The sequence below is a fragment of the Saprolegnia parasitica genome, assembly GCF_000151545.1.
Source record: "Saprolegnia parasitica CBS 223.65 unplaced genomic scaffold supercont2.20, whole genome shotgun sequence".
NCBI classification, from domain to species: Eukaryota; Oomycota; class Saprolegniomycetes; order Saprolegniales; family Saprolegniaceae; genus Saprolegnia; species Saprolegnia parasitica.
The window spans coordinates 188543-201772 of record NW_012156414.1 but is presented as its reverse complement, the minus strand read 5'-3'; the positions used below and the strand labels follow the sequence as shown (position 1 = coordinate 201772).

Sequence of the window (13230 nt, the reverse complement as noted above, 5' to 3'; positions counted from 1 at the left end):
TTGTCGCACTCGAGGTTGAACGGACGGTAGTTGAGCTGCACGAGGCACCAGCCGACCTGGAGGCACCCGATGAGCGCGACGGCCGCCGTAATGTACAAGGCCGACGTCGGCATGAGCGCGGCCGCGGTCTCGTCGGGCAGCATGGCTTCGAGGCGGCTGAGGCGGACGCGGGACGTGGATCGGCGGGACGCGCGAAGCGAGCCGGTGGACCCGGTGCGCTTGAGGTCGTCCGTCTTGGCTTTCGGTGAGCTCTTCATCGGAAGGTACACGTCGGGCTTGGGCTGGACCGTCGTCGGTGTGGCAGGCGCCGGCACGTAGGCGTCGGTTGGTGTCGAGGCCATGGTATTGGGAGGGACAGCAGCCGTGAGGCAGTGGAGTGGTGCTGGGAAGTGGAAAGTTGTAGAATGAGCTGGAGGGGCCGCTTGATTTCTTAAGATTCACGTGTGTAGCGCGTGCGTGCGTGTCTTCGCAACCTGATGACCTGGCAACATGTGACAAAGCCGGTTTTATGCTACCGCGAGGTCTCAAACCACAGGATTGGTGGCCAAAGCTGGACCAAAACAGTGTTTTGATTTGAGACATGTGGATGGGGCAGATAAAAGTGACTTCAACTTTTCGCGCTCTTTACGCGTGGCACGCGCCTGGAATCGCCCTGCTGTTGTCTGTCGCCGTCGGATGTGTTGGCTTTCGTTGGATGTGGTCGCAACGACCGATGCGGCATAATCGACGACTCTGAGGGCCGCCGTCGCTCCAGCCTTGCTGTCGCTGCGCTCTTCGTACAGAGTGAACGAACGACAGGCAAGTCTTGAGGCGGCGTTGAAGCGTGGGATGGGAGGTTTCCACTGTGCTACGGTGCCGCTTCCAGAGGAGCGGGCGAACGAACGTAGCCTTGTTGTCGGTGCGCATAAACATGCAGGCATCCAGGTCCCTTTGTTCTCAAGCCTTGCTCCTCGCCGAATAGCGATGTCTTTCGAACCCTCGTACCCAGCCAACGGCGAATCGGCGCGAGCGCCTCGGGTAAAGCGTCAGAAGAAGGCGAGTACGCGAAAAGGAAGTGCGTGGGAAAGCCACGGACCAGCGAGGTACACACCTGCTAGCAACAACAGCGACGACTGCGTCGCTCACGGGTAAGCGATTGCGCCGCCGTTGCAAACTCCGTGTGGCTCGCCGCCACAAGAGAGACCGAGCGTGCTACGCTTCGTAGTCGCGCGTCCGACCGTGCACGGGGGGTGGACACAGCACTCTTTCTGCTGTCGAAGAAGGCGCCTGTTTCTTGAGCGGCGCTAGAGAATGCGACGGCGTGGCTGCCTCGTGCCTCGTCCCGTGCGACGTCCAGCAATTACACTCGCTGCTGTCTACAGCGCTGCTTGTCAACCTCGGATCGGATTGTCGTTCTGTGATTGGTTGGATTTGTACGGATAAAACCAGCCAATCCGTCATGGCCCGCACGCAATGGCAGCGCGACCTGCGGCGCGCCGTGTGGCGACAGCTTATGCTGGACCGCCACGAGCAGCACCCGCTGGTGCAAGGGGCGCTCTCTTCTCTAAGCGCTCTCTATGGCTCTCTGAGTGCACTTCGCCGTACCTACTATGCCTCACAACCGCGCCAACGCCTCCCGCTGCGCACGATCAGCTTCGGCAATGTCACGTGGGGCGGGACGGGCAAGACGCCGTGCCTGCACCACGTGGCGCGGTACCTCGCTGGGCGTGACGTGCCCTTTATGCTCGTGTCTCGGGTACTTGGTGCGGGCTTAAGAAAAGTATCATTTCGCACGCGTAGGGATACGGCGACGACGAGTGGAAGATGTTTGCTGCCGAGTTTCCAGAGAGCGCACTGGCGCTGGGCGCGCACCGCTACGAGGCAGCAATGAAGCAGATATGCGCGCACAGCAGGTGCCTCTTGGCTATATGATCGCACCTGAGATCTTATGTATTGTCGTAGTAAAAAGGCGGCGATCGCACTGGTCGACGACGGTTTGCAGCAATACTCGCTGCAAAAGGATCTTGAAATCGTCATGCTGGACGCGTACAATCCATTTGGCAACGGCGCGCTGCTGCCCCAGGGACGTTTGCGCGAGCGCCCTGAGGTTGCGCTGCCGCGTGCCGACATTGTGATCCTTCACCACGCCGACCACTTGCAACCGACTGAGGTCGCCGCACTAACGACCCGAATCCGCCCGTCTGGCTACCTGGATTTTCAAGGCATGTGCTATAACATCGGTATAGGTGGCTCCGCCCGGACGCGGTGGTCGCGACAACGCGCATGGAGATCACGGCGCTGCCCCTTGTGTCCGAGGCGGCTGCATGTGTCCAGACTCGCGTGGCGCCGCCGCTCGCGACGAAAGACACCGCGCTTGTCGTCGGCCTCTGCGGTATTGGCTGCCCCGCATCGTTCCAAGACGCGTTGCGCAAGGTCTTTCCAGCATCGGCGCTGCACATGGAAATCTTCCCCGACCACCACGCGTACACCACCGAGGACCTCCAATCTGTTGCGTCGGCGATCGAGACGCACCGAGATGGCCGTGACGTCCTTGTCGTGACCACGGAGAAGGACTTTTTCCGAGCCCCCGGGCTCCTCCAGGCAAGTTTGGGTGCTGACTACGAGCTCCGTGTCGCGCTGAGCCAATTGACCTTCATCCAAGAGCGCGACGCTGTCTTTGCACACATCGACAAGCTTTTAGCGACACCATTCGAGGCGTAATCGCCTAACGCAAGCACCGCTTACATGCTCTGCTCCATGCTCGTCACCGCGGTTGATTTCGCTGTTCCAACGCTATCGCTGAGCATGTAGTGTACAAGAAAGGATTGTCTACAGCCAACACAGACATGCAAAAGCTCTGGAGGACGACGACGCCCGCAGCCACCCACGCAGTTGCGCTCGGTGCTGACCATGTTCCGGCCCGTGCCGTCATTCGCCGACAAGACATGCAGGGTCTGCATCTTCTATGCTAACGTGTCTTCGCAGCAGGTCCGCGACAAGCAAATTAGCGTGTCGCATCCAGTGTATCAAAATCCAACCACTGGCTTGCTTATCTCACGGGCGCATAAATCAGCGACCGTAAAAAACGACCACTCTGCTGCGCCAAGATACGCACGCGAGAAATCAAGCAGATATCCACCAGCTCATTCTACAACTTTCCACTTCCCAGCACCACTCCACTGCCTCACGGCTGCTGTCCCTCCCAATACCATGGCCTCGACACCAACCGACGCCTACGTGCCGGCGCCTGCCACACCGACGACGGTCCAGCCCAAGCCCGACGTGTACCTTCCGATGAAGAGCTCACCGAAAGCCAAGACGGACGACCTCAAGCGCACCGGGTCCACCGGCTCGCTTCGCGCGTCCCGCCGATCCACGTCCCGCGTCCGCCTCAGCCGCCTCGAAGCCATGCTGCCCGACGAGACCGCGGCCGCGCTCATGCCGACGTCGGCCTTGTACATTACGGCGGCCGTCGCGCTCATCGGGTGCCTCCAGGTCGGCTGGTGCCTCGTGCAGCTCAACTACCGTCCGTTCAACCTCGAGTGCGACAAGGTGCCGATCCCTGACGAAGCGTGCATCATGTTTGCGGGCCACTCGGAGAACGAGTGGACGTTGGCCATCTCGACGTGGATTCTCGGCGCGGCCATTGGCGCCATGTGCAGCGGCGTGCCTGCCGACAAGTTTGGCCGGAAGCGGTCGCTCTTTCTCAACGCAATCGTGATCATCGTCGGTGGCGCCGTCCAGGCCGCGTCCACGGAAGTCTACCTCTTCTCGGTCGGTCGGTTCATCTCGGGCCTCGCGTCCGGCGCGGCCATCAACGTCGCCAACACGCTCATCACCGAGATCTCGCCCACGCACATGCGCGGTACGCTCGGCACGGGTATCCAGATCTTCATCGCGTCCGGCGCGCTCCTTGTGACGACGTGCCACTACTTTGTCGGCTTCTCGTACGGCTGGCGCTTCCTCGTCGGGTTCCCGGTCGTCATGGGCGCCGTCCAGATCTTTTGCTGCCGTTCACGGCCAAGAGTCCCGTCTGGCTCGTCGCCCACCAGCAGCACGACGAAGCTGTCGAGGAGATGACGCGTCTGTACGTGGCGCCGGTCGACACGAAGGCGATGCTCAATGCGATGATCGCGGCCCACGAAGAGGAAGAGAAGGAGCAGGCCGAGATCAACGCGTGGCAAGCGCTCCTCTCCAAGCGCTATCGCAAGCAACTCATCATCGCCGTCGTGCTCTGCTCGGCACAGCAGCTCTGCGGTATCACGGCCATCATGTACTACTCGTCCGACATCTTTTGACGCCGGCATCACGGACCCGCGCATCGGCAACACGATCGTCAACATTGTGCGCACGGGCGGCATCCTCGTCGCGTCGCGCATCATGGACAAGGTCAAGCGCCGCACGCTGCTCGTGTCGGGTCTCTCGGTCATGGCGGTCGCGTCGCTCGGCGTCGTCTTCTCGCTCATTTATGCGAGTCCCGTCATTTCGCTCCTCTCGACGGCCATCTATGTCGGCGCCTTCTCGCTCTCGATCGGACCCATGGCATGGATGCTCACGGCCGAGATCTTTCCCGACTTTCTGCACGCCAAGGCCGGCGGCATCGGCACCATGACCACGTGGATCGCCGATCTCATCGTCGGCCTCTTCTACCCGTCGATCGCGGCCACGAACGCGCTCTCCAACTACGCCTTCCTCCTCTTCTTCGCCTTCCTCGTCGGGTACGCGTCGTTCACGTACGTGATGCTCCCCGAGACGTCGCACAAGACGTCGGACGAGATCCAACTGCTCTTCAACCCGCTCCCGGTCATGTCGCCCAAGGCCCAAGTCGAATTGGACCCGTACGCGAGCATCGACTAGGTACTCGTCAACTAGATTTATAAACTAATTTTGTGTCTTTTTGTGTGACGACAGTGCCGTTGTTGTTCTAGAACAGTCGGGTCGTTCTTTTTCCGGATACGGTGCGCCAGCGATCGTTTCCAACCTTGGCTGCATCCGGTAAAACCTGTGGCAACGAATGGCTGCAAGCGTGCACCGTCTTTGGCAAGTCCAACCGTGCGCCGCGCAAGCACCCAACACGACAGTCGCAACTGGCCCGTCGATGTGAAAGTTGGTGCGACGACAAGCGCTTGGTCGTGCAAGCGCCCTGTGCACTGACCACTGTGCGCTTTTTGGCTGCGCAACTAGTACAGTATAGTCAACACTTGATTAAATGAACGGGCCGATCGTGCCCCTGCACGGACCCATGGTCGGACACCTTGGTTTCTCACGCCAGCACGTCTTGTGGCCGTTGGCGCACCTTGAAGAAGAAGAATCCGTTCGTTGCGCATGTTTTCGCAACGATAACTGCACTGCCGCTCGTCCACATCGCGTGTGCTTCCAAGCCTTATGCATGATCCACAGAGGCGCGCGCGGTAGCTCATGGAGGCTTGGCGGGAACACGATGACGTGGCGTGCGCTCGACGTCGTTTGGAAGTTCAATCTCATCCGCAACATAGAATGGGTGGTGCACAGAGATACGCGCCGCAACCTACGGGCCGCGATCTTTGGCGCGTTGGCATAGCACTTGACAACTTGCAATGGCCGGCACACAGCTCCTGCCAACGACCAACTTTGGCGCCGTCTCGACGCCCAAGCCAGACGTCTATGTGGCGATGCCGCCGTCGTCGCCAACCCAGTACGATGGCAAGCGAGTGACGTCGCGGTCCACGAATCGCTCGTCGTCCCGACGCCACCTCAGTCGCCTCGAGTCGATGATCACCGAAGAGCACTCGAAGGCGCTCCAACCAGCACGCGCATTGTACTTGACGATCACGGTTGCGCTCATGGGCACCTTTCAACTCGGCTGGATCCTCACGCAGCTCAACTATAAGCCGTTCAACTCCAAGTGCGGCGAGGACCCGATTCCGAAGGACAACTGCATCATGTTTCCCGGCCACTCGGGCAACGAGTGGACAATGGCCGTCACGTCGTGGACCATCGGCGCAGCCATCGGTACCATCGGCAGCAGCGCCCCCGCCGACAAGTACGGTCGGCAACGCACCTTGTACTTCAACGCGATCATCATGATTGTCGGCGCAGCGATTCAGAGCGCGTCCACGGGTATCTATCTCTTTGCGTTTGGGCGCCTCGTCTCGGGTATCGCCGCCGGCGCCGCTGTCAATGTCGCCAACGTCCTCGTCTCCGAGATCTCGCCCATGGAGATGCGTGGGCTCTTCGCAACGGGCCTGCAGGTCGCGATTGCGTTCGGCTCGCTCGCCGTCACGACGTGCCACTACTTTATCGGCTACTCGTACGGCTGGCGGCTCTTGGTCGGCTTCCCGATCGCGCTCGGCGGTCTTCAGATTTTTCTTCTTCCGTTCACGGCCAAGAGCCCTGTCTGGCTCATTTCCGTCGGCAAGCCCGAGTTGGCCCTCGCCGAACTCAACCGGTTGTACCTGCCGTGCGATACGGAGGCCATTCTGCATGCGATCCAAGCGTCGCACGACGAGATGGTCGACGAGACGGTCGGCATCAACCCGTGGCAGTCGCTCTTCTCAAAACGCTACCGCCTCCAGCTCACGATTGCGATCGTGCTCTGCTTGGCCAAGCAGCTCTGCGGTATCAACGCCGTCATGTACTACTCGTCGTCCATCTTTGCGAGCGCTGGCGTGAACGACCCACGGATCGGCAACACGATCATCAACGTCGTTCGAACCATTGGCATGATATTTGCGGCCAAGGTCATGGACAAGTTCCATCGGCGCACGCTCCTCCTCTTTGGCATGGCGTCATGGCGGTGGCGGCGACGTGCATCTCGATCTCGCTCATCTACTCCAGCTCGATCCTCTCGGTGCTTGCGACTGCAGTGTATGTCGGCGCGTACTGCTTCTCGATCGGCTCGATGGCGTGGATGGTTGCTGCCGAGATCTTTCCAGACTTTCTGCATGCGAGTGCAGGTGGCGTGGGCACCATGTTTACCTTTAGCGGTGATTTTCTGGTCGGTATCTCGTACCCGACGCTCTCCAAGCCGGACGTGCTCAGCGACTATGCATTCCTCATCTTCCTTGGCCTCCTCGTCATCTTCATCGTCTTCATTTACTTTGTCGTGCCCGAGACTGCCCAGCGCACGTTTGACGAGATCCAAGCCGAGTTTGACCGCGTCTCGCCGCCGTCGCCCAAGCCCGTGGCCGACGTCGATCCCTTCGATAGTTTCGAGTAGCGAGGTCGAGTCGACTTCAAAATAATATGTTAGTGCTTAGGAATCTGATTGCACCTTATTGCAGCATACCAGTCCGAGTGACTGAGCGCAAGCAATCGGTCGTTGATTATTATATGAAGAGAGACATGCCGTAGCTGGACGTTTGCTATTACCGAGTGTACTGGAACCATCTCAAGTGGTACGAATAGAGCGGACGTTGATATCTTCAAAGAAGTCATGCTGGTGAGCGACACGACTGTCCGTACAGCCTGACCGCGAAGCGCTGGGAAGAGGTCGCCGAGCATATGCGTGTGAATTATTGGAGCACCAAGTCGGGTGCAAGTGTTCGCTGCCATATTGATTCAGCGCATCTTTGACGCGCCACTGCTGCTGCTTCGGGCTACAACACGAGTCTGTTTCGATTCAAGTTGTAAAAGCATCTTCAACGAAGCTCGCACGGAGCGTGAAATGCTACAACTACTCCAGTTCCCCATCACTACCACGACGTCCAAGGCCCACGACGTGCCAAGTGCGTGGGCAGAGGCCAAAGACACGGACAACGCTTTTGCACGTGTGTGCATGCAAGCAAGACGATGCGGCGCCCGAGCTTGAAGATCATGTCGAGCTTATATCGCTGCGGTAGTATTTGGCAGGGCGGGCGTTGGCACCAGACCAGGAAACGGACCGCACCGGGGCATTCGATATTTTTACTGCAATTTTTTCATTGTCTGCATGACGCTGTCGTTCGGCGACGCCGCGACGCCGCTGCCGTCGCCCAACGATACGTACGTGGCCATCGAGGGCACCCCCAAGCATGCACCGGCGCCCTTGTCTGTACGTGCCAAGCACCGCAGCACATCGCGTATCCGCCTCAGTCGCCTCGAAGGCATGCTGCACGAAGAGCACGCCAAAGCACTGGTTCCGACACCGCTCTTGTACGTGACGATCGCGGTTGCGCTCATGGGGTCGTTCCAATTCGGCTGGCTCCTCTCGCAGCTCAACTACCGTCCGTTCAACGTCGACTGCATGAAAGTCCCGATTCCGGACAAAGCGTGCATCCTCTTTCCCGGTCACTCGGAGAGGCAATGGACAATGGCAGTCACGGCGTGGATCGTCGGTGGTGCGATCGGCGCCTGCGGCAGTGGGTACCCCGCCGACCAAATTGGTCGGCACTACACGCTGCTTGTCAACGCCATCATCATGATTCTGGGCAGCGCACTGCAGACAGGCGTCGGTAGCATCACTCTCTTCTCGTTTGGCCGGCTCGTCTCGGGGATTGCGTCCGGCGCCGCCATCAACGTCAGCAACGTGCTCATCTCGGAGATCTCGCCCACGCAGATGCGCGGTATGTTCTCGACCGGGCTTCAGGTCGGCGTCGCGTTCGGGTCGCTGGCCGTGACCACGGTCCACTACTTTGTCGGGTACGGCGACGGCTGGCGCGTCCTCGTCGGATTCCCGATCGTGCTGGGTATTGCGCAGATCCTCTTGATCCCGCTCACAACGAAAAGCCCGGTGTGGTTGGTGACCCATGGCGAGACGACGCTGGCCTTGGCCGAGCTTCAGCACTTGTATCGCCCGTGCGACTACGAAGCGACTCTGCAAGGCATAATTGCGGCCCACGACGACGAGGTCAAGGAGACAGCCGGCGTGAACCGATGGAGTCTGCTCTTTTCGGAAAAATACCGCAAGCAGCTCACGATTGCGATCGTGCTCTGCTCGGCGCAGCAGCTCTGCGGTATCAACGCCGTCATGTACTACTCGTCGTCCATCTTCTTCAGCGCCGGCGTCACGGACCCGCGCGTCGGCAACACGATCGTCAACGTCGTGCGCACGACCATGATCTTGGTGGCCGCCCGCATCATGGACAAGTTCAAGCGCCGCACGCTGCTGCTCTTGTTCATGACGCTCATGGCGATCGCGTCCGTGGGCATCGTTGTCTCTCTCTTCTACATAAGCCCCGCGCTCTCGGTTGCGTCCACGGGCCTGTTTGTGGGTGCGTTCTGTCTCTCGATCGGCCCGATGGCGTGGATGGTCTCGGCCGAAATCTTCCCCGACTTTCTCCACGCGGGTGCTGGCGGCGTCGGTACCATGTGCACGTGGCTCGCCAACTTGGTCGTGGGCGTCTTCTACCCGATGCTGGCCGACCCGTCGGCCCTCGGCAGCTATACGTTCTTGCTCTTTGTCGGGTACCTCCTCTGTGTCATCGGCTTTGTGTACAGCGTCGTGCCCGAGACGGCGCAACAAACCTTTGACGAGATTCAAGCGACCTTCGCACGTACTTCGCCACGACCCGACTCTTCCAAGAACAAACTCTTGAGTGCAATCGACGACGAGGATACGATATAAGTTAGTCGATGGGATGTGTCGACTGAATGCGTCTCGATGCGTCGTGTCGTGCAGGGCAATGGTAAGGGTAGGGTCGATATGGAGCGGACGGGACTACATGAACGTGCTCTCAAAGTCGTGGAGGATGAGCTCGGTCATGCTCTTGCTCAAGTCGCCAAGCGTCTCGACACTCGCATCGAAGAACGCGTACAGCTCTCTGCCGACACTTCCCGATCGCCGCGCGACGACCCAGCCGTCGCCTGGCGTCTGAACGCACACATCGAGCAGCGCCGCGTGCCTGCAGAGTGCTTACACAAACAAGAGCAGAATTGAACGTACGCAGCTATCTCAGCGTGGGCGTGGTTGAGGACGTCCAGCAGCGGTCGAGGCACACTGGTTGCCGTGAGTCGCAGCGGCATGACAGCTTCGTCCTACTTGACGTTGCATCGTTGGCGCTCGTGGCCGCTACGTACCCGGGATTTACCGCGCAATTTGGCGAGGTTGTGGAGCTGCACGCCCATCGTCATGCGGTTCATATGGACGAACGGCCAGACCGACCTATGCGACCGTGCCTAAATCCGAGTGCACACAATGCAAGGACGCACGCAACGGGAGGCGACGCCGTGCGGCGCGAAGCTTCTCGCACGTGCGCATGTCCGTCGAGAGCGTCCTGCAGCGCACCACACACGACTAGAAACAAAGATGCGGCGAGGTTGACGGCGACCGAGTCATTGGTATGCAGTACGTGAGAGCGCAGCCGCATTACTTGCGTCCACGACAAAGACCGAGGTGACGACCAGCTCCTACGCTACGTCGTGCAGCACCGTACAAACAGAAGACGACATGGTCCACCTGCCACACGACAAGATGACATGTCTTCTCGTTCACAGAGATGGCGGGCGCCCAAAGCTCCTTTGCCCCAAGCAGTGCATACGTCCCGTCGACGCACTGAAAGCCGTGGTTGACAGCAGTGCTCGGCGCCTTGAACGAATTGGTGACTTCGGCCAAGTACTCGCGCGCACTATATTCACTCGTCCACAATAAAATCTTGCGACGAGGTAGGTACCTCGGTCGGCGCTTCAGGAGCGGACTTGGACTTCCGCTGACCTCGGCGTAGGCTTGCTTACTGGCCCACACGGGCGAAAAGTCGGCGGTGTGCGTCTGATCCATCCAAAGTGACGTCGGCGACGCTGGGTGCGCGCGCACATGGCCCTCTTGCTCGCGGAGGCGAAGTACCGTGTAGAGCAATGTCAGCTGCTCAAAGGGCAGCTGCGTCCAGACAAGTTGTCCTACCCAAGACGAGACCGTCGGCGCTGCATGCAATATTGTCAACAGTATTAGTACCGTGGACAAAGGCGGCCGCCGACACGATCGCGGGAATCTCGGTCGAGAGACTCTGGAGAAGCAGCTGGAAGCGTAGCTGCAGGTGTTTGTTTTCAAGATAGTACATCAGCCCTAGCGTCGAATTGCAGACCGATGACCAAACTGGGCGAGGCGTACCGTGGAGATCGGTAAAGCACGACACCTGCTCGTCGAGACCGAGCGCATGGGCAAAGACAGGAAAAAAGTCGGCGCACACGCGGCGAAACTCGTGGATCGGAGAGGTGTCTTCAAGCTGCGCAAGCGAGACGCGGAGGCTTTCGACCGTCTCGTGCGCTGCGTGGAGCGCGGTCGAGTCGGCGTCATCCCGCACCTGCAGCACCCGCCTACGCAGCGCACTAAGCACACATCAGATCGCACGCTATCGTACGAGGAGGCTTTGCGAAGCAGCTTGCGCGACGCCCCAATTTGCTTCAAAACGTCCATGCCCGATGTTCCCGCGCGATGCGTGGCGAGGCGCCTACACCTGGCATGAGCGGTCACGGACGCTTGATGTCGTACGCTTCAATGCTGCCGTAGAAGAGCCGGAACGTCGCGTAGAGCTGATGGACTGCGGCCTCCATTGCTGCTTCGCTGCATGCGGCCTAGGCATGCCGGCGTTCAAGGCTGCGCGTGAGCGAGGTCACTTACCGCGTCGTCGTCGCGCGTCTGTACGCCCTAGAGCACACACGGCGCATAGAAGCGATAGGCTCATGCATTGTACACGTACGAGCGCAATCCACACGTGCGACTCACAGCGGCGATAGCAGTAGCGCATTGTCGTGAGCTGGACATGCGTCGCGTCGTCGGCGGCTGCAGCGCCAAAGCTGGACGCGAAGGCGTGGGCGCCCTGGAGCAATTGGAGCACGTTGAGCTGGTCGGCGCAGGCTCGAGGCGGGAAGAAGTACAAGACACGCGCCGCTGACTCTTCGTCGGTCGCTGCGTCATCGTCGCTGCCAAGGCCGTCGTGCCACAGGACCAGTTCCATCGATCTTTGTCCCCAGATGTCCCAACGCGCGGTGATTGGCTAGAATTTGGATACGCGCCATGATTGGCTGAAATTACGTCCACATGAGGGCGTGGATTGGCTCAAATCATGACCAGCTTGTGACGGCGCAATTGTACGGTTTGGCAAGCATACAAAATGGGCCTTCAACGACTCTCGCGGCCCCGTAACGTGCCGCTTGCTCTCGGATACGGGTGCGCTAGAGGCACGTGTTTGGCTCATAGCTCCAGCATCATCGCACGTGTCACGCCGCATCACAGCTCTTGGCTGGCAGCGCGGCAGGGTTGTCGTCAGGAAGGGACACTCAGCCGCGACCTTTCGTCATCATTTAACTGATTCATCGAGTGCAGCAGGACAGTACGCGGCGACAGCACGGTGCATGGGCGCTGAAAGATTCTTCGTGCTATAAACGCAGCCACATGGGAGACTTGGTGCCAACATTCTTGAACTTCAAACCTAAGGCAAAGTCGCGTGTCTCATCGCATAAAAGCTCAAATAGTGTTCGATGCATACAAACACTTCTGGTGCAGGTGGACACTATTTAAACATGAAACGTCGTCACACATAAATAGTATTACTTGGCGCAGTGATGTGGAAGCGGCAGAGAACCGAGCCACGCGAAGTGGCAGTAACATAGATTACCTTCGAGGAGGTCTTCCGCAGCCGCAGCGTATTGCATCATTTCACAATTCTCCATGGCCAACACAGCACATCTGCCAGTGCCCAAGGCCATCTCACCCGTGCCCACGCCCACGGCCAGCCCCTCGCACAACGACGACTACGTCGCATTACAAGACGCACCGCCTGCGAAGCATGACGACGACTATGTGGCCATTCAAGACTACTCACAGCGCGACGACGACGAAACTGGTCTCAGCGAGCCGCGTGCGAGCACTTCGTGGCGCGCGTCCCGCCGCAGCACATCGCGTGTCCGGCTCAGTCGTCTCGAGAGCATGATGCACGAAGAGCACGCCGCGGCCTTGATCCCGATGCCGATTCTCTATGTGACGATCGCGGTCGCGCTCATGGGGTCGTTCCAATTCGGCTGGCTCCTCTCGCAGCTCAACTACCGTCCGTTCAACGTCGACTGCTTGAAAGTCCCGATTCCGGACCAGGCGTGCATCATGTTTCCCGGCCACTCGGGCAACGAGTGGACGATGGCGGTCACGGCGTGGATCGTCGGTGGTGCGATCGGCGCCATGACCAGCGGGTACCCCGCCGACAAGTTTGGTCGTCAGCGTACGCTCTTTTTGATTGCGATCACGATGATCATCGGTGGCGTCCTCGAGACGGTCTCGAGTGAGATCTACCTCTTCTCGTTTGGCCGCGTCGTCTCGGGGATTGCGTCTGGCGCCGCCATCAACGTCAGCAACGTGCTCATCTC

General features: G+C 59.6%; 8 protein-coding genes across 8 annotated transcripts in view; 6 read left to right on the top strand and 2 right to left on the bottom strand.

Moving 5' to 3' along the window:
• SPRG_20114 (hypothetical protein) overlaps window positions 1-341 on the bottom strand; it is a gene marked incomplete at both ends in the record, with an annotated part of 828 nt that extends 487 nt beyond the window's left edge. Inside the window, one exon of the mRNA XM_012344947.1 lies at window positions 10-341. Coding sequence (XP_012200337.1) covers window positions 10-341 — 332 coding nt within the window. The remainder of the gene's footprint in view (window positions 1-9) is intronic.
• A 1097-nt stretch (window positions 342-1438) lies between these two features.
• On the top strand, window positions 1439-2700 carry SPRG_20113 (tetraacyldisaccharide-1-P 4'-kinase; the record flags this gene model as incomplete). Its single annotated transcript, XM_012344946.1, has 4 exons — window positions 1439-1735; window positions 1780-1892; window positions 1942-2178; window positions 2226-2700. 4 exons carry the CDS (start codon window positions 1439-1441, stop codon window positions 2698-2700), a joined length of 1122 nt encoding a protein of 373 aa, XP_012200336.1.
• A 489-nt stretch (window positions 2701-3189) lies between these two features.
• On the top strand, window positions 3190-4277 carry SPRG_20112 (hypothetical protein; the record flags this gene model as incomplete). The annotated part of the gene is made up of 2 exons (XM_012344945.1): window positions 3190-3972; window positions 4005-4277. 2 exons carry the CDS (start codon window positions 3190-3192, stop codon window positions 4275-4277), a joined length of 1056 nt encoding a protein of 351 aa, XP_012200335.1.
• Window positions 4278-4359: 82 nt separating this feature from the next.
• Window positions 4360-4836, top strand: SPRG_20111 (hypothetical protein; the record flags this gene model as incomplete). Its single annotated transcript, XM_012344944.1, has 1 exon — window positions 4360-4836. One exon carries the CDS (start codon window positions 4360-4362, stop codon window positions 4834-4836), a length of 477 nt encoding a protein of 158 aa, XP_012200334.1.
• Window positions 4837-5555: 719 nt separating this feature from the next.
• Window positions 5556-7177, top strand: SPRG_20110 (hypothetical protein; the record flags this gene model as incomplete). The annotated part of the gene is made up of 2 exons (XM_012344943.1): window positions 5556-6754; window positions 6796-7177. The coding sequence occupies 2 exons, from the start codon at window positions 5556-5558 to the stop codon at window positions 7175-7177; spliced, it is 1581 nt and encodes a 526-aa protein (XP_012200333.1).
• Window positions 7178-7888: 711 nt separating this feature from the next.
• Window positions 7889-9502, top strand: SPRG_20109 (hypothetical protein; the record flags this gene model as incomplete). The annotated part of the gene is made up of 1 exon (XM_012344942.1): window positions 7889-9502. One exon carries the CDS (start codon window positions 7889-7891, stop codon window positions 9500-9502), a length of 1614 nt encoding a protein of 537 aa, XP_012200332.1.
• Window positions 9503-9595: 93 nt separating this feature from the next.
• SPRG_20108 (hypothetical protein) lies at window positions 9596-11828 on the bottom strand (the record flags this gene model as incomplete). The annotated part of the gene is made up of 13 exons (XM_012344941.1): window positions 9596-9779; window positions 9821-9912; window positions 9955-10039; window positions 10087-10171; window positions 10227-10284; window positions 10334-10502; window positions 10548-10770; window positions 10826-10936; window positions 10982-11187; window positions 11232-11321; window positions 11363-11445; window positions 11492-11518; window positions 11571-11828. The coding sequence occupies 13 exons, from the start codon at window positions 11826-11828 to the stop codon at window positions 9596-9598; spliced, it is 1671 nt and encodes a 556-aa protein (XP_012200331.1).
• Window positions 11829-12541: 713 nt separating this feature from the next.
• Window positions 12542-13230, top strand: part of SPRG_20106 (hypothetical protein) — a gene marked incomplete at both ends in the record, with an annotated part of 1589 nt that continues 900 nt past the window's right edge. The window contains one exon of the mRNA XM_012344940.1: window positions 12542-13219. Within this exon, the coding sequence (XP_012200330.1) occupies window positions 12542-13219 (678 nt within the window). The remainder of the gene's footprint in view (window positions 13220-13230) is intronic.